This window comes from Gorilla gorilla, chromosome 3 (assembly GCF_029281585.2).
Source record: "Gorilla gorilla gorilla isolate KB3781 chromosome 3, NHGRI_mGorGor1-v2.1_pri, whole genome shotgun sequence".
Taxonomy (NCBI): Eukaryota; Metazoa; Chordata; class Mammalia; order Primates; family Hominidae; genus Gorilla; species Gorilla gorilla.
Genome location: NC_073227.2, coordinates 114,940,421 through 114,959,985, shown reverse-complemented (window position 1 = coordinate 114,959,985; position 19,565 = coordinate 114,940,421). Strand labels below are relative to the sequence as shown.

Sequence of the window (19,565 nt, the reverse complement as noted above, 5' to 3'; positions counted from 1 at the left end):
TCCTTCTAAGTTTTGGACTTAGTTTGATCTTTTTCTAGAGTCTTAAGGTAGAAGGCAATGTTACTGATTTGAGATGATTCTTCCTTCTGAATGCAGACATTTGCCAGCTATCAATTTCCATCTAAGCACTGCTTTAGCTGCATTCAATAAGTTTTAGTATATTACATTTTCATTTTCATTCAGCTCAAAGTATTTTCTAGTTTCCCTTGTGATTTCTTTTCTGACCCATTGGTTGTTTAAGGAGTGTGTTTTTTAATTTCTACATATTTGTGAATTTCCCAAATTTTCTTCTGTTATTGATTTCTAATTTCATTCCATTCTGGTCAGAGAGCATACTTTGTATGATCTCGGTCCTTTTAAATTTATTGAAACTCATTTTATGACTTAACATATGGTCTATCCTGGAGAATGTTCCACATACACTTCAGAAGAATATATATTCTGCTGGATTCTGCGTTGCTGAGTGGAATGTTCTATAGATATCTGGTGAAGTATACTTGGTATTTAGTGTTGTTCAAGTTTTCTAGTTCTTTTTGCTATTCTGACCAGTAATCAATTATATCTATTAATTAATATGGAGTGTTGAAGTTTCCAATTATTATTGAATTGTATATATTACTCCCTTCCATTCTGACAGTTTTTATTTCACTTATTTTGATGCTCTGTTAGGTAAATATGTGTTTATAACTCACATCTTCTTAATGGATTGAACTTTTTATCATTATAAAATGTACTACTCTGTCTCTAGTAATTTTTTTTGTCTTAACATCGATTTTATCTGATATTAGTACAGTTATTCTAACTCTCTTTTGGTTACTATTTGCATAATATATTTTTTTCTATACTTTTACTTGTAACATATTTGTATCTTTTATTTTAAACTGTGTCTCTTGTAGACAACTTATAGTTAGATCATAATTTTATCTACCCTTCCACTCTCTCTTTTAGCTGGAGTGTGTGATATATTTATGTTTAATGTAACCTACTGATAAAGTAGGATTTATTAGTGGCATTTTGCTATCTATTTTCTCTATGTTGTATGTCTTTTTTGTTCCCTTTCCTACATAAAAAAGTGAAAGAGGAATCAAAGTCATCAGCTAATAGTGAGGATGGGAAAGGAGATTTTAGAAGTTTGAGGAGAAAGAAGATGTGAAATGGGTTTTTTGGGGAAAGTGGGAAAGTAAACATATTAGAGAAACATAGCAGTCTTTCATTACTATTAAGAATATACCCAGGGAAAAGAAGGAACATACCTGAGATTAGTAGTGATGAATTTAAAAGGAGACTGGTTAGTGTGATTGTGGGATTCCTTCCAGTCACACCCATCATTCGGGTGTGAGCACGGGGTAGACTAGAAATATATACCATGGTGCCAGTATGGTAACTTGCATAGAAGTTTTCAATGGACATTTGTTGTACAAAATATTCATTTGATTATGAATAGACTTCTGAACCTTATTGCTTTCCATTCTTTTCAAATAAAATAAATTGGTTTATTAAAGTTGGATAATCCTTACCTCTCCTTTTTGCACTGATGTAATCCTAGATGTATCTCTATTCGACTTACCATATTAATTTGGTTGTTGATTTGCTTGTCTGTATTTTTTATTAGACTATAAACTGAATTAGTTTGCCAGGACTGCCTTAGCAAAGTACCACAGACTGGGTGGCTTCAACAACAAGAATTTATTTTCTCACAGTTCTGGAAGCTAAAGTTCAAGACCAAGATGTCAAGAGGGCTTCTCCCCTTAGTGTATAGATGGCCATCTTCTCCATGTGTCCTCACATGGTCTTCCCTCAATATGTGTCAGTGTCTCAATTTCCTCTTATAATGACACCAGTTAAATTTAATTAAGGCCCACCCTACTGACCTCATTTTACCTCTTTAAAGACCAAATGCCCTCTTCAAATATAGTCCCATTCTGAGGTACTGGAATTTGGGATTTCAGCAAATGAATTTTGGGAAGACACAATTCGGTTCACAACAGTAACCTTCTTAAGAAAAAAGAGCATGTCTTTGATTTCTGTGCCAGTGATATCTAAGGACAGCGGCACACAGAATACTCAACGAATGTTGCTTATACTCCTGCATTAGATGAGAAACTAGAAAAGTGAGCCCCAAGTCACCTACATGAGTTTAAGAATACATATATGCTGTACAAAATAATTTTAGAGGGGAGATGAGAATATTTAACTGTTCAACTTGTTTATTAACTTCTTTCTCATTCAAACACTATGAATAAAAGTACACTGCCATAGTCTTCAGTTATGGCAGGTTTACTGAGGGTGTTTTTCTGATGTAATACAGTAATAGATATCATTGTGTGTATATTCATTCATCACAAACACACAAACACACACACTCCTGTGCAATAAATTAGAAAGACTGAAGTCGGAGAGAGAAGAAAATAAACATCACATCCAATCTATTATCTGGACATTATAACTCTTAATTTTGGCGTATAGTTCTCTTTTGGTCTTTTTCCTAAAGCACACTGGCTATATGTATTGCTTACTATTATATTCCTAAAAACAGTGGGATAAAACAGTGCCTGGTTCATTATAGGACCCTCAATAAATATTTAATGAATGAATGAATGTATTTCAGAATCAAACAGATGGGTTCCAGCCCTGGCTCTACTATCTAACCACCTTTGTGACTTTGGGCAGATTAATCTAAGCCTCTGTATTTCCATCTGTAAAACAGGTGTAAGAATATATCTACTAACAGGAAAAGAAGTCAGTATATGGAAAAGATACTTGCACATGCATGTTTATAGCAGCACAATTCACAACTGCAAAAATATGGAACTAGCCCAAATGCCCATCAATCAATGGATAAAGAAACTGTGGTATATATACACAATGGAATACTACTCAGCCATAGAAAGAATAAATTAATGGCATTCACAGCAACCTGGATGGAACTAGAAACTACTATTATTCTAAGTGAAGTAACTCAGGAATGGAAAACCAAACATCATATGTTCTCACTCATAAGTAGGAGCTAAGCTATGAGGATGCAAAGGCATAAAAATGACACAATGGACTTTCAGGACTCAAGGGGAAAGGATGGGAAGTGGGTGAGGGATAAAAGACTACAAATTAGGTTCAGAGTATACTGCTCTGGTGATGGGTGCACCAAAATCTCACAAATCAACTCTAAAGAACTTACTCATGTAAGCAAATACTACCTGTTCCCCAAAAACCTATGAAAATAAAAAATTTTAAAAAAAGAATAATATCAATTCTCTGGAGTTATTTTGGGAATCCAGTAGAATACTACTAATAAAGTTCTTGGCACGGGCTGGGTGTGGTGGCTTATGCCTGTAATCCCAGCATTTTGGGAGGCCGAGGCAGGTGGATCATGAGGTCAGTAGATCAAGACCATCCTGGTTAACATGGTGAAACCCCATCTGTACTAAAAATACAAAAAATTAGCTGGGCGTGGTGGCAGGCGCCTGTAGTCCTGGCTACTTGGGAGGCTGAGGCAGGAGAATCGCTTGAACCTGGGAAGTGGAGGTTGCAGTGAGCCGAGGTTGCAGTGAGCCGAGATTGCGCCACTGCACTCCAGCCTGGGCAACAGAGGGAGATTCCATCTCAAAAAAAAAAAAAGTTATTGGCATGATACCAATCACGTTCAATATCACATTCAATATATAGTAGCTATTTTTATTGTTATCAGGCTTAAATATATATCTTGGTGTATAGTTTCTTTACATAAAATTGGAATCATACTTTTGAGTTCCTTATTTCATTTTTGCCATATTCATATGATACTATAAACATCTTCCTATGTAGTGGTAGTTAAAAGCATGAATAAAAATTAAAGTTAGACAAATCTGGACTCAAATGCAGGTTCCATTATACATATGCAACTTCAAACAAATACATAACTTCTCTATGCCTCAATTTTCTCAGCCTTGAAGTGGAATAATCATAGCAACTGTCTCACAGGGTTGTTATGAAAATTCAGGCAAAATTCTTGGTGTAATATTTGGAATATGCTAAAAACACATTTAACATTAACTATTATCTGAAAATTACATTATATAGATGCTGCACATTTATGTTCTTTCTAATCTTTCACAACAGTAAATAGTGAAATCTTGGTCTCTGTCTTGTTTATGAGTTTTGGTCAATGTCTTTAGTTGTTTCCTTAAATACAAGGGCTAATACATTTCCAGGAGGCCTTTTATTTTCAAGTAAAATCTGAATTAGTGGGGATGACAAATAAAACCTATAAATAAAGGGGTGCTCAGAGACTGAAATAAATGGTAAAACAGGCAACAAATTCTGCATGTTTTTCCTTGGTAAACTGAGATGGTGCTCCTTATGAGACAGGTTTGAAAATCACTGAGCAAAAAACAAATCAATAACATTAAAATTTTTTCTCTCACTGGAACAAACAATGGATTGGCTATATATAGTTTTTCTGGTGCTGTACTGTAGGCAAAGGCAAAACAATAGTAATGTGGCTATTTAAGCATTCCATATTTAAGAAGAAATTCAAGCACTATAAGCCCCTTATTTCTTTCACAAAGATGTCAAGCTAAACATAAATAGTTCCGTTAACTCCATGTAATACAAATGGTCAATAGATTTTAATGCCACTAGATGTAACACTTAAGAAATAAACTAGAATGTTCAAAACCCCATTCTACCAAGGAAACTGAAACATGATTTTGGCTACAACTGCCTGATTTTCTATGATTCTCTATTATCCTAGCACTCCAACAATTAATCTATTCATAGGTATGAGTCAAATAAACGGTGCTTCTAACATAATTTGACTGAAAATGTCCCATAGCAAACTTAATCAAAGCTTCAACAGAAGTTCCTAAAATGTAACTTCCTATTCATTTGTAGCTAGTCAAAGTAATGTCTCCATAATACAATTTAGGCAAAACATCCATAAACTTTTCACAATTCAAATAAACCAAAAAATTTTTAAACTTTAGATCCAAATAAGATTATGGAATTTTAAACTGAATGTGCTCTATAAAGAGATAACCAGTTCAGTTCTAACATTCAGATTCCTGAGGTTTTCTGAAACAATCAACTCTGCTGAAAAAAAATAAATAAATAAAATAAAATAAAACATAAAATGTGCTTTAGTTTGCCTTTACATAAAAAATGGTTTTTGGCAAATTTGAAATATTGAAAAGTAAATATAAAACAAAACAATATAAATTGGTACAAACAATATAAATTATATGATAGAAAACTCACAATATAAATTATAAATTTAAACTTCTCCAAGCTTGCTAGGGTATAATAGTCTGCATTGAAGGTATCAAGCCTGAAAGAAACTACAGCTCGTTTTTAAAACAGGTGTCCAAGAGAATGTCACTTGATCTAAAGCCTTCTTGCTTTGGTAAGTAATAGTGACACTGAGGCCAAGAACTAGAATTATGCTTTGACTAGGCCTCTGAACTGACCACAATCGATTCAAGCTGCTTAAGCATTTGAGCACCAGGCAAATGTGCTATGTTAATTACTGTTACATGATCTTGACATGAACTAATCCCCATTCCTATTAACTTCCTTAGTAAATGAAGCTTTAATGCTTAACTGAAAACAAGTACTGGATAATCCAGAACAATATAAAATTTAACAGATGAGGGAGCAATAAGTGATGGCTACTCATGTTAGCATAATACATATTTATTTTACACGGCAGGATGACTGTGCATTAAAATTGCATACTGGCCTGGCATTAAATTTAAAACCAAGGCAGGTAGGGGTGGTGAAATGTAATTTCTACTTTGATCTTCACATTTTCTCCATATTAAGTAAGTTTTTTAGAAGTGCCGGAAGTGGTGATTACAGGATATCATGGAATTTGATAACTACACAACATGAATCAGCAACTGATGTGGTATGACATTTTGTTAACTCACCCAGTAATTACTTGCTTACAATAGCATACAAATAACAGCAGTGACTCCTGTCTCCACAAAGGTGTTTTTATCCAGAATATAGTATCCCTAAGCATCAGTCTAGGCAACCAAAGTACTGTAACTTACAGAAGCAATGTTACAAGTCAGAGTTTGTTTCTATTTTATCGATATTAAACCAAAAATATAACAGCTAAATGCAGGTAGTACTAAAACATTGCTTTCTTTATTAGGATAAAGCAGCAACATACCAGATCTTACATTAGTTTAAATATTTCTATAAGACAGAGACCCCATACTAGCACTTTCAGGAAAATGACTAACCAAATTGACATTATGGCCTAAATGATGAATGGGTCTAGAGTCATGCATGATCTATGCAGTTAAACATTTACTGAATGCCTTCTGTGTGTTGAATACTGCTCTAGACTCTGGAAACCTTTACTGATTTTCCCTTTCTCCCCATAACCACTATTACTACTACCACTGCTGCTGGCTAATTCTTACTAAGCAGGTGCTCACTCTAAAAAATACAATTTAAAGGAAAAATAGCAGCTTACAAAATACTGTATTAGGATTCCATTTTTGTAAAATAATATCTGTCCTTATGTGTGAATGTTTTAAAAGTCTGAAAGAAAACAGATAATAGAGGTTACCTTGGGAGGTGGGATTATGTGTGAACTTTGTTTTTTGTTTTCTGTGTTTCTATGTTTTTTAAACATCACAATGAACATTGACTACCTTTAAAACAAACAAAGAAAAAAACTATTCAATTTTGAATGGCATACTGTGTGCTATGTTCTTGACACATATATTATTCAATTAATAGTAGGCTAAAGAGAGGGGTGTTTATATTTGACTCTAAATGAAGTATTGAGGTTTCCTGGCTCCATGTTAAATATTACCTAGAAACATTATGCTATAATTATGTAATAGAAGAGATGAAAATGCAATTAAGTTTTAACCTTATTCAACTTTAGAGAAGCCACTGTTTCAATTACTTCAAAGTAGGATAAATTTAAAAAGAGAGCTTGAGAAGTCACTTCAAAGAACCATTTGTTATTGCCAACAAGGCAACTCACGAAGTGCAACAAGGTCCTTTGGGTGGGATGCCTGCAATCAGCACTGGTGCCTACACCACCTAACATTCTAAAAGCCCCTTATTCAGAAATACTCAGAGATTCAATAAGCTGCAGTACAGTGCATTCTTAAGATCTCTGAGATTTTTTCTTCTTGTAATTTAAGAGACAATAAAATAGATTGGGATAAAACGTATTTTAAAGAAGCAGGTCATTACGTAATCTAACATTCAAAACATTTATGAATAGGTCTGAAGGTACCTTTCAGTGCTTGTGTACTCAAAAATCCAATCATCTTTTTCTCTAAGGCTCAAAGTTCTTTAATGTCACTAGTTATTTTTCATCTAAATGAATGTCCTCACTTCTATAATTTGTAGAATAATGAAATTAGGATAAATGACTTTCAGGGTCCCTTTGAGTCTTAAAATTTTATTATTCTCTGAAAGGCCACATTAATCACTTTTTCCTTAGTTCTAATAGGAATTGATAACTGATAACCAACGCAATTAGTACTTTTATTTTCACAGACCTCCGTATTACCTTTCATTAAAATAGATTCTCATAGACAGATATTCGTATTTACTCAATAATTAGTACTCTATAGGATTATGGCAAGAATATTTTCACTAATTGCATTACACATACTTCCAAATGCAAAAAAAAAAAAAAAAACCAACATTGATATTAAGTACTTTCAAGAAAATTTCAAAAAACAACCAACCTGATGACCTGGTTACAATGGGCGCACATCGGAGTTCGTTTCCCTGCTGGAATGTGCTCAGCTCTTTGCACTAAAGTGTCCTGGTCACTTGGCTGGGTTTGTCCCAAAGCTGAGTTGGCTGGTGCCACTGATCCTGAGTAAGTAGCGCTGTTTGAGATTCTTCCAGTGGAAGGTACTAGGAGTTAAAACAGAAGAATCAGAATGAGAATAAGCCACATATAAACTTTTCCTAACAATCAAATAATAAAAATTATTATTTTAACAGTAATCTATTCACTTGTTGTTCACTCACTCACACTTACAGTGAGGTTATGAATCAAACACTAGGCTGTGACTATGTAGGTAAATGGGAAAGAAAACCAAAGATTCCAACAAAGTAAAAGAATTACGACAGACGTATGCATAGAATTTTTTTTTTTTTTTTTTTTGAGACAAGAGTTTCGCTCTTGTTGCCCAGGCTGGAGTGCAATGGCATGATCTCGGCTCACTGCATCCTCCGCCTCCTGGGTTTAAGCGATTCTCGTGCCTCGACCTCCCAAGTAGCTGGGATTACAGGCATGCACCACCATGCCTGGCTAATTTTGTATTTTTAGTAGAGACGGGGTTTCTCCATGTTGGTCACGCTGGTCTTGAACTCCTGACCTCAGGTGATACACACCTCTGCTTCTAAGAGGAGACATGGTTAAGGTAAATATTGAAGGTGAGTTATTTCTAATTATCTAGACATCTCTGCTAACCATTAATTAGATTTAATTCCAAATATAGTCATAGATGTATTAAAAATCCCAATGTATTGAAGATAACAAAACCAAAAATTAACTCACTATATTCTCTCTGTTCCTGGATTCTCTAAGGAAACTGTGCAATCAGTCACCCAGGAATAGAAGGCAGCTACATAAGAAGCATCCTTGGTCCTTCCTCCCTCTCATTTATAGTAATAGGTCCTGCTGGTTTGATGGTTCACATTGTTCTTGACTTTGCCTCCTCTTCCCCATTCCTATAATACTGTCTTAATTTAGATCCTCAACGTCACCAACCTCGACCAGCTACCAAAAATGTCCTTACATTCATCCTCTCAACAGCCACCTAAGACTGAAATCTGACCCAATAGCATTTAAGGATGTCCCTATTTGACCCCTGAATGTAGTCCCTGCTTCCACGTGCTGCATACAAATCCTCCCAGTGGTCTCTGCTTGCCCCACAACCTCATCTTACACTGCTCTTTGCCTTTCACTTTATGCTCCAAGAACACTAAACTGCCTCACTTTTTCTTGTGAATGGGTCTATGTATGCTCAGGCTGTTTTCACCATCGGTAATGCCATTTTCTACCCTTCTTCCTATTTACCTAGTAACCACTACTTTATTGTTTAAGTCTCAGCCCAGAAGTCAACTACTCCGAAAACTCTCCCTGAATTACATTTCTCCCCAACCCTCTCCATATAATCTGGATTAAATGTTTCTCTTCTGTGTTCTCATAATTTTCTGTTAATGTATTACTGTTTCTGCTACATATTTCTGTGCCTTTCCTTCCCTTAACTAGATAGTATACTCCCTGAGGGCAGAAATTATGTCTTATTCAGCACCCTAGCAACTTAACAGTGTCTGGAGAGAATAAATGAATGAATAAATAAACTGGAATCAATACAAAAGTGAATGAATGAGAAAACAGTGAGGATTGAAACCAACAGATGGCCTGCTCCTTAGCCACAGGCAATTAAAATCTAATGGAAGAGAAAAGGTGCACGTGAAAATAGTCCAAAAGGAACAACTTTTAAGAAAAGTATACAAATAATACAAATTAACAGAGTGTATACAGATAAATGTATTTACATAAATATACATATATATGTAAAAACACATTGACAGTATATTAAAGTGTAGTTGGAATTGGGAAAGATTAATTAGGATAATTGATATGATAATTCTCCCTCACTAGAATAAAGCCTGTTTGCAATAATGTGCAATTACAGATCCAGAAACCCAGCATTTATAGACACTTCACACATCTTCTACAGTGCACTGCCTGGCACTCGATCTGTGAAACGCCACTTTCAGGCCAGGGAGCTCTACTATTGCCCATGTTTCAAGTGAGTCAACTGGACTAGGAACATGTTTCCATTCTCTTAGACCCACACTTTTCTCTTATAGAAATGGGAAAGAAAAGTGCTGTAATATTCACTTGGTACACTACTTTCTTGTTACCTAATTTGCTCACACAGCCCAACTCTTACCTCTGTGCATCTTTAATTTCTTTATCCAGGCCTGATTTCTTCTGGAGCACCAAATATGTTTTCTCAAGGACATTTTCAACTCTAACACCTGTTATTATCTTTAAATTCAAGAAATGTAAAATGTATTTCTTCTTCTCGCACATATTACCAGCTCTTGCCAAGAACGCCTAGATGCTTGAATTCTCCCACTCACGCAGGCACAGAACTCGGCCTCCTGTGTCCCCAAGGGTTAGTCCCCAGACCCTAACAACTGTTTCATAGAAAATGTTTCTTTCTCAGGTCTGTCCTTCCGTTCTGATCCAAACCCACCCTCTATCTTTTGAATTCTGGTCTTGAATTCCTCAAATCTGGACTATTGCAAGTCTCCTAACCACTCTCTGCTGCCAGTCTCCCTTTCTACCTATTCTGCTAGATTATTTTTCCAAAAACACTACTCTGATCATATGTTCCTGCTTCTAAAATAAAGCCTCTGTAACTCATTACAAACTATATGTAGTCCTGAAAGTCAAGTCCCTCAATGAGCCCACTCCAATCTTCTGTAAAACCTTATCCTTTCTGTTTCCCCACATATCACTGCCATCATCTTCAGACTAAATTAGAGTTACTTAATACTCAACTTGTGCAATTATTTAATACTATTTGAAAGCACCATTCCTTTTTTTTTTTTTTTTGAGACAGAGTCTCGCCCTGTTGCCCAGGCTGGAGTGCAACGGCGCGATCTCTGCTCACTGCAACCTCCGCCTCCAGGGTTCAAATGATTCTCCTGCCTCAGCCTCCCAAGTAGTTGGGATTACAGGTGGCTGCTATCACGCTGGGCTAATTTTTGTATTTTTAGTAGAGATGAGGTTTCACCATGTTGGCCAGGCTGGTCTCGAACTCCTGACTTTGTGATCTGTCTGCCGCAGCCTCCCAAAGTGCTGGGACCACAGGCATCAGCCACCATGCCTGATCTTGAAGGCACTATTCTTAAATCCTTACAACAGCCCTGTGATTTTGGTATTAGTACCACTTTTTTAATTTATGAGGAATCTGAGGCAAAGAGAGGTTTAAAAATCTGCCCAAAGTCACATAGCAAGTAAAAGTCTTGAACTTGAGCTGTCTGGCTCGAGTCTGCTCTTAAACTATGCTATAGTTTATTCACTATCCCTTGAACATGCCACACCAGACACTGCCTCTGTGACCCTCAGCCAAGGAAATGTCCCTTTTCCTACTGCTACTCATAGTTTTCCCATTCTGTAAAGCCCATAGAAGTTTCATTTTCTTCTCCCAAGTCTTCTCTGACCACCCCAGCTAGAAGTAACACTCCTCACCTGTATAATTTATTAGCTATTTATCAATATCCTGTCAATATCTTTTCCTCCCTAAGTTAATTATTAATTATTTAAAAATGAGTGGCCGGGCGCGGTGGCTCATGTCTGTAATCCCAGCACTTTGGGAGGCCGAGGCGGGCGGATCATGAGATCAGGAGATCGAGACCATCCTGGCTAACACGGTGAAACCCCGTCTCTACTAAAAATACAAAAAAAATTAGCTGGGCGTGGTGGGCCTGTAGTCCCAGCTACTTGGGAGGCTGAGGCAGGAGAATGGTGTGAAGCCGAGAGGCGGAGCTTGCAGTGAGCCGAGATTGCACCACTGCACTCCAGCCTGGGCAACAGAGCAAGACTCCATCTCAAAAAAAAAAAAAAAAGAGTACAAACTCTATATACTTCTTTCTATCCACAGCCAAAAAATTACCTTACAAATAAATGATGAAAAAATATTATTTAATCAGTTAAACGAAAAAAGGAGGATTCCCAATTTTTTTTTTTTTTTGCCTTTTTAAAGAAGACTATAGAGATAGATACTTTAAAAATGTGGACTAGGTTCAGGATTTCAAATAATGGGAAAGTAACCAATTGGAAAATCTGAAAATCAGACCTCAAAGAAAGCCAAACCCTTTCATCTACCATATGCCTTTATTTTATCACATTATCTATGCATAAGCTCTAAAGTACTGAGTCACTGAGATACTTTTAGCAATAAAAGAGTGTGGTAATTCTCCATCAGTCATCGTAAAATGGGACATAATCCATCTGGCCCATGCCTCAAGGAGAAGGTATACAGGGAACTAACTTATTTAGCATGAGAAGCCATTCTTAAACATGAAACATGTGACTGTATCTGAAACACACATAAAAAGGCTCTAAGTTCTACCGCTATTCCTTTCTTGGGAAGAAAAGCCTTGCTTTCCGTTACTGCCTCATTTTAACCACTTTGGATATGAAATAAATTCTCACACCTCCATTTGTTGCTGTGTTGCTAGCACATTGGCCCGCACACAAAGCTACACAAGCTCTATTAATTACCAAGTCCTGAACATTTCCACGGCACAGCTATTTCCCGTATGAATAAAGTGATGTTTCATTTCTTCAGACTGAATTTCTCACCGCTCTAGCACAGGAATGGGCAACCTTTGAGCAGTCAAGTGCTAGCCTCCTAGTCTCTGCTCACTTGGCTTACGGGGAAGAGGGACGTGTAACAGGGTGAGGTCTTGGGACAGGGGAAGCACCATAAATGAGCCCTGCTTCCATTATAATTTTGTGGAGAACTACACTACCATACAAAGAAAACCAGTCTTCCATAGGTAGCACATTGACCTCTAAAATGCTCCAAATGCATTGAACCCTTTGCAAAAACCATTTACTTCTATGTAGAAAGAAAAAATACACCTCTTTAGAGATAGCTTAAGGATGACAATCTACTTGTCATCACAGTTTTTTTTTTCTTTTAAGTTCTAATGATAACATTAAACAGGAGCGTTGAATCAGCCCCATTTCACAATCTAGGAATGTAAGTCACAAAAAGTGTGACTTTTTCGAACTGAATAATGAGCAAGTCAGGAAACTGTCACAATGAGAACATCAGGAGGAAATTGGTTCTTGACTCAAGATTTCCTTTTTAACCTTAAGCTTGAGCAACTTTCATTAAATATTGGCTTCTTTTACGGCTAATCTCTACTCCCTGGGAGCTTGTTTGAAAATTACTTTTTTTTTCTTTTGTACCAAATACATTTCACCACCAGAAAACTAGAAATTCAAATCCATTAGCTTCTCTCCAAACCAATAGTGTTGGTGAGAATCTCTTTTGTTAACTTTAAAATTGCTATTTATGAGTCTTCTAAAGGTTCAGAATAACATTCATATTTAATCTTTTCTTTGGATTTTCAACACTGATAGTCAAACCTAAGATTACAATAATTACCATTAAATAAGTAAACATAAATTTACTGGAAAACCTAGCAACATACCAGAAAACTTTCTCAGCATACAATGTATAAATTTGTTAAGTTAGTCCAGTAAGATATACCTAATCCACAATATACAGAGTTGCTAGAGTTTCCAGTAAGAAAATATTAATTAAAATCAATCAAGTTCCTGGAAGTACGTGTGAATTTTTTGAAAACAGATGTTTTCTCACTGGATTAAGAATAAAGTGGGGGTTATTTGATATTTTTGGTCTCTGTTCCTGTTCATAATAGCTGTTAATTCTAAACCAACACACTTAAAAGACAGTAGTGAGGATTATAATGCAGAGATTAAACACCTGGCCAGACTGTACTTGAATAGGCATGAAGTTAATCAGTTGATTCTTTGGTTCAAATAAAATTTCAACTACAAATAAAATATTTTTACTACCGACATTCACTATGCGAAAAAAATACTACATCCTGTCAAACTTTACTTGGAAACGTAACATAAGTCAGCTGGGAATGGGGGATGATATCCCAAAGAACAAACTTAAACAATAACAGATGTTGCTAGTGTCTTCTAAGGCAGCTTACTCTTATTAGAAGTAGTGCTTCTGTATTGCTAAACATAATCAGTAGGAGAGCAAGTTTGGTGTTGGAAGATGAACTGTTCATGGTGATACAAAAAACACATCACATAATGATGTCTCATCACCTCCATAGTACATCTTGGTTCAAGCCACCATCTTCATCTCTTGGTTGGATTAGAGCAGTGACTGCCTATAGATCTCCTTGCTTCTACTCTTGCCACCAACAAAAAAGTCAGTAAAAATGAAGTCAGTATATAATTGGAGGGTTTTGAACAGATACTCTTCTGCTCAAAACCCTCCAATAGCGACCGTTTAACTCAGCACTAAAACCAAAGGTCTTAGAGCATCTGACCCCTGCTATCTCTCTGACCTGATCTCCTGCCACTCTACCCCTTGCCCATTATATCCCAGACATGCTGGCCCCCTGATTATTCCTCTGTACTGGCCAGCGTGCTTCTGATTCAGGCCCTTTGTACTTTCTGTTCCCTCTGCCTGGAAATCTTTTCTCCAGTTGTTCACACGGCTTGCTCCCTCACTTCCTTCTGGTCTCTGCTCAAAGGCTGTATTATCAATGTAGCTTTCCTGGACCATCCTATACAAAACAGCACCCCATTCCCCACAAAGCAGCAGTTCCTATATTCCTCAGCAGTTTCTTTTTATCTACAGCACTCATGTTATATTCTTTTTATTGTTTATTATCTGTCTTCTCCTACCTTGAGGTCAGGGTCACCATCTATTTTGTACATTGCTCTATCCCTAGCACCCGGCAGTCCCTGGCATATTGCTCAGTAAGTCTTTATTCAGAGAAAAAAACGACTCCTGCACCAGAATTATTGTCTTTCTACTAAAGGGAACCAGACGTCTTACAGAAATCGCTGATTCTAGGATTGGGGCAAAAAATGAGTAAGAAGAGTTTGGAATGTCTTGTCAAATTAGAAAGCAAGGAAAATGTTAAAGACTCCTGGAGTTGCATCAAAATAACTTGAAGAAGTAGATGGGACAGTTTCAGCATTTAGAAAAATAAAAATAATAACTACAATGGATTGAAATACTTCAAATGTATCTAAGTCTATGAGTTTACAATGATTCTAGAATTTAAAACAATATCCACGTTGCTTAGGTATAGAAGATGCTAAGGAACCAATTCATTATTTGAAAAACTAGTACAACTTAATAAATGGAAAAATCAAGCTTTGTTAATCATTGCTTCATAATTGATCATGTTTCATTAATATTCCACTCCTCCCTCCCCGGCCATCTCTGAACTATTTTGAAACAAATTCAAGATACGCTATTTAATCTATATTGTAATATAATCTCTAAAAGAGTACTCTTTTTAAAAACATAATCAGAATGCCATTATCACACTTAAAAATATTCCTTAATATCATGAAATACCCAATTTTCAATTTTTTTCTGATTATCTAATCACTAGTTTTCTATTGCCACTGTAACAAATTACTAATAACTTACTGGCTTAAAAACAACACAAGTTTATTACCTAAACCTAACAGTTAACCTACACAGATATTACTGGGTCAAAATCAAGGTGTTGGTAGGGCTGTTTTTCTTTCTGAAGACTCTAGGGAAACTGAGGCTGCCCAGTTCTCTGGTTCAAAGCCCCTTCCACCTCTTCAAAGCCAGCAAGTATGGGTTGAATTATTTTCACATAGTATCACTCTGATCCTCTCTTCCGCCTCCCTGCTCTTCCACTTTTGAAGACCCTTGAGATTACATTGGGTCAAACCAGGATAATCTCCCCATTTTTAAGGTCAATTGACAAGCAATCTTAACTCCAATCTGCAAACTTAATTCCTTTTTGCCATATAACATAACATAGTCACACGTTCTGTGTTCATGGACATCTGTAGAGGGGCATTATTTTGCCTACCACACATCTCCCAACACAGTAATTTTTTCCTTTGTTTCTAATTTAATTTTTTTGTTTTTAGAGACAAAGTCTCTACTCTGTTGCCCAGGCTGGAGTGCAGATACATATATTTGAACATTTTTCTATAGTAAAAAGTTTTGAAGAGTGAATAACTGAATTGTTTCATCTTTACAACAACATTTCAAGGTACTGTCAACTATTTAACAGATCAAGAATATAAACTTCTGAAAGGATAAGTAACTTGCCCCAAAACATGTAGAATCACGAAATGAGGCAAATGCTTTTTGAACAACTACTATGTACCAAACAATGCACTGGCTCTACCAATATGGACAAGATAAACATGATTTCTGCCCTTACTGAGTTTAAAGAAGGTTGTAAGCCAGTAAACAGTCAACTATATTATAGTGGGTAACTGCCAAAAAGGTGGAAAAACGCTGAGTTTCACTCACAAGTTTATGCTAAGAGCCTGTAATGCGGCAGGCGCTACGCTATGCATGTGTTCACAGTGGAGGACAGCACATGTATGTTAAAGTTGGAGGCGCCTGTACAGATCATTTATTGAATATAAAAACTCAGGAGAAGTATCTAAGCTAGAAGAATTGATTCAAGAGTCACCAACATATTGACGACATTTGAGTCTGTGAGAGTGAATGAGACTGTTTCAGGGAAAGTACAGCACGAAAACAGAAGAGCTCCTTAGGCGGAAAGCAAATAACACAAATACCTTAGGGACTGACAGAGAGGCAGGAGAAAAACCAGAAGAGTATGTCATGGAAGCCAGTGGAGGGGAGCAGAGAATCCGGGATCCAAAACCATGTCTATTTCACTCCAAAAACTATGTCCTTATGCATTAATTCATCAATAATTATTATGTACCTACTGTGTGCTGAGTTCTCTGCCAGTTAATGTCTTGATCCATTAAAATATGAAGTCAGAGCTCCTTAAATGTGATCTAAACCTGCTAGTACTCACTTCTGGACCAGTTTGGAAGAGGGGATAGTGATAGTTGAGGTGATTTATTTCTGCTATTTTAATTTCCTTACTGAGCCTGCTAGGATAAATGTAGGAAAAATGTATGAAGGCGTTATTATTTTATTTTCCTTGAAGTCTCTTAACAGCTTAGATTATCACTTTTAAGCCCTTCATGTATTCTGTAAAATATGAGTTTCTTAGAGAAATACTACTTATTTCCATAAACCTGACTGCCCAAAGTTTTTAGCCATTATAATTAATGGCTGCAAGGTTCCTGAAATAAAACTTCAGGATAAAAGGCTGTATTCTTCACAATTTGAGAAACATTTAGGAGAATTTACATAAATTGCTTTAGAAGAGAAATGTGGCCAGGTGTGGTGGCTCAAATCTGCAATCCCTACACTTTGGGAAACTGAGGTAGGAGGCTCACTCGAGGCTAGAAGTTTGAGACCAGCCTGGGCAACACAGTGAGACCCCCATCTCTACAAAAAAAAAAAAAAAAAAAAAAGTTTGGCATGGTGGCATGCACCTATAGCTACTCAGGGGTGTGAGGCAGGAGGATAACTTGAGTCCAGGAGCTCAAGGTTGCAGTGGGCTGTGATCACATCACTGCACCTCAGCCTGGGCAACAGAATGAGGAACATAATTATAGATCTAATACTTTTGCTAAGGACAAACAGTCTTAAAGTACTAAATCTATTTTATTGTACAAACTTCATATTGGTGTGAATACTTCAACTACTACATTTGGATTAAGCTAAAGCAGCAAAGAAAGTTATGGGGACAAATCTAGGAATAACTATAAAATACATTTTGATTCCTTATTTTAAAATTCCTATAATACTTCATTCTCATTAAGTCAGAAGAAAGGCTGATATTGAAAATATCAATGGATACTAGGCTGGGCGCAGTAGCTCACGCCTATTATCCCAGCACTTTGGTAGGCTGAGATGGGTGGATCACTTGAGGTCAGGAGTTTGAGACCAGCCTGGACAACATGGCAAAACTCTGTCTCCATGAAAAAATACAAAAATTAGCCGGGCATGGTGGTGCGTGCCTGTAATCCTAGCTACTGGAAGGCCGAGGCAGGAGAATCGCTTGAACCCAGGAGGCAGAGGTTGCAGCGAGCCCAGATCATGCCACTGGACTCCAGCCTGGGTGACAGAGTGAGATTCTGTCTTAAAAAAAAAAAAAAAAAAAATATATATATATATATATATATATATATATATATCAATGGATACAAATACTCCCCCTGACAAAAGACAAACGTTGACAGCCCCAACAAGGCAGAGGTCATAAGTGAGATTTTACGGTGTGAAAAACAACTGGCTCAACTGCAAGAGGTGTTCTTGTTAAAAACACTGAAGCTAATGTTGTGCTTGTATAAATAACTGGGATACATCAAAGTGGCACTCTCGGGGAGATAAAGTATTGTAATTCAACATCTCAGGAAATATGTTCTCAATGGCATGGTAGCAATTTTACACATACTAAATTGGGTAGCAGTCATGGCAACATGCTTGCATACTATTGTGTGCAGCAAGTGCTTTCTTCTCTGCCCCTTCGCCAGCCATCTCAAACAGATGGTGGCCAAGAGAAGCAAAGAATATGTGCATTTTGTCTGTCAAGCTCCTTATGCTGAAAGCCTAAACAATAGTCTACTCTTCATAATCCAGGCATGAAATCATATCCAACAGAAATGGAGAAAGTTAAGCCAAGATCTGGGATCAGAGGAAAGTACATTCTGGAGACAATTGTGCAATTTTTAAAAAATGAAATCAGTGATTAAAAGCAAATTGGACAGATTAAACTATTACCATTTCTCTAAGCAGTGGAGAATGCTGGTATGTTCGCTATAAAGCACTGGAACAGGTGCACCCAAGGCTAAGTATCAAATATTTCCACATCTTCAGGAGGCTAGCTTCTTCCATTAGCAACCAGCCTTTCAACTTTAAGAACCCAGATTAAACTGGATCTACAATATCTTAATTAAAGTGAGTGTGGGGACTTGGATTATGTTCAGTTCCCTTTTTAATTTCTTATATCACACATAACCAAAATTCAGTACACATCGACTTGCCTTTTTCTCCTAGCTGATCTTATATAGAAAACTTCCATTTGGTCAGAGATACAAGTAAAAGCAACCCAGTATGTACCCTGAAGATAAAGATATGAGATCTTAACATATCTGGTTCTACCAGCATTCAATTAAGTCAACAAATTATTTATCACAGTATACACAGAATTTTCTTTCTTTCTTTCTTTCTTTTTTTTGAAACTGAGTCTCGCACAGTGCAGTGGCGCGATCTCAGCTCACTGCGACCTCTGCCTCCCAGGTTCAAGCAATCCTCCTGCCTCAGCCTCCCGGGTAGCTGGGACTACAGGCACACGCCACCACACCCAGCTTATTTTTGTATTTTTAATAGAGATCGGGTTTCACCATGTTAGCCAGGATGGTCTCAATCTCCTAACCTAATGATCCGCCAGCCTTGGCCTCCCAAAGTGCTGGGACTACAGGCATGGACCACTGTGCCTGGCCCAGAATCTTCTTAATCATCTTAATATCACTGTTCCATTTTCTACTTAGAGTGGGAAGACAAGTCTATGCTTTTATTGTAGGAGGCCAATGTGCTTCATTTTCTTAAAAAAAGGGAAAAAAAAGGAAAAGAAATAAAAAAGAATAAAATTAAAATATTAAAAAAACAAAACAAAACTGAGACATAATGCATGACCTCAGGAATACTAAAGAGGATCAATGGTAAACTCATACAGACTTCGTAAGCTTAGAATATATTTAAAATATTAAATTTGTACAATTTTGCTCATATTTGGATGAGAAAACCATAAGGACATACATTAAAATCATTTTATACTCATATTATGTCTAGAGTTCTGACATGTCTTACTTCCAAAGTCACACGAAAGCTACATGGGTTTGGCTTTTACCA

At 36.7% G+C, this 19,565-nt stretch overlaps 1 protein-coding gene across 14 annotated transcripts in view; it reads right to left on the bottom strand.

Moving 5' to 3' along the window:
• PDLIM5 (PDZ and LIM domain 5) overlaps nt 1-19,565 on the bottom strand; it is a 216,555-nt gene that overhangs the window by 20,121 nt on the left and 176,869 nt on the right. For all 14 annotated transcript variants that reach the window (XM_055385648.2, XM_019025343.4, XM_019025345.4 and 11 more), the window contains one exon: nt 7,701-7,875. In XM_055385648.2, the coding sequence (XP_055241623.2) occupies nt 7,701-7,875 (175 nt within the window). The remainder of the gene's footprint in view (nt 1-7,700; nt 7,876-19,565) is intronic.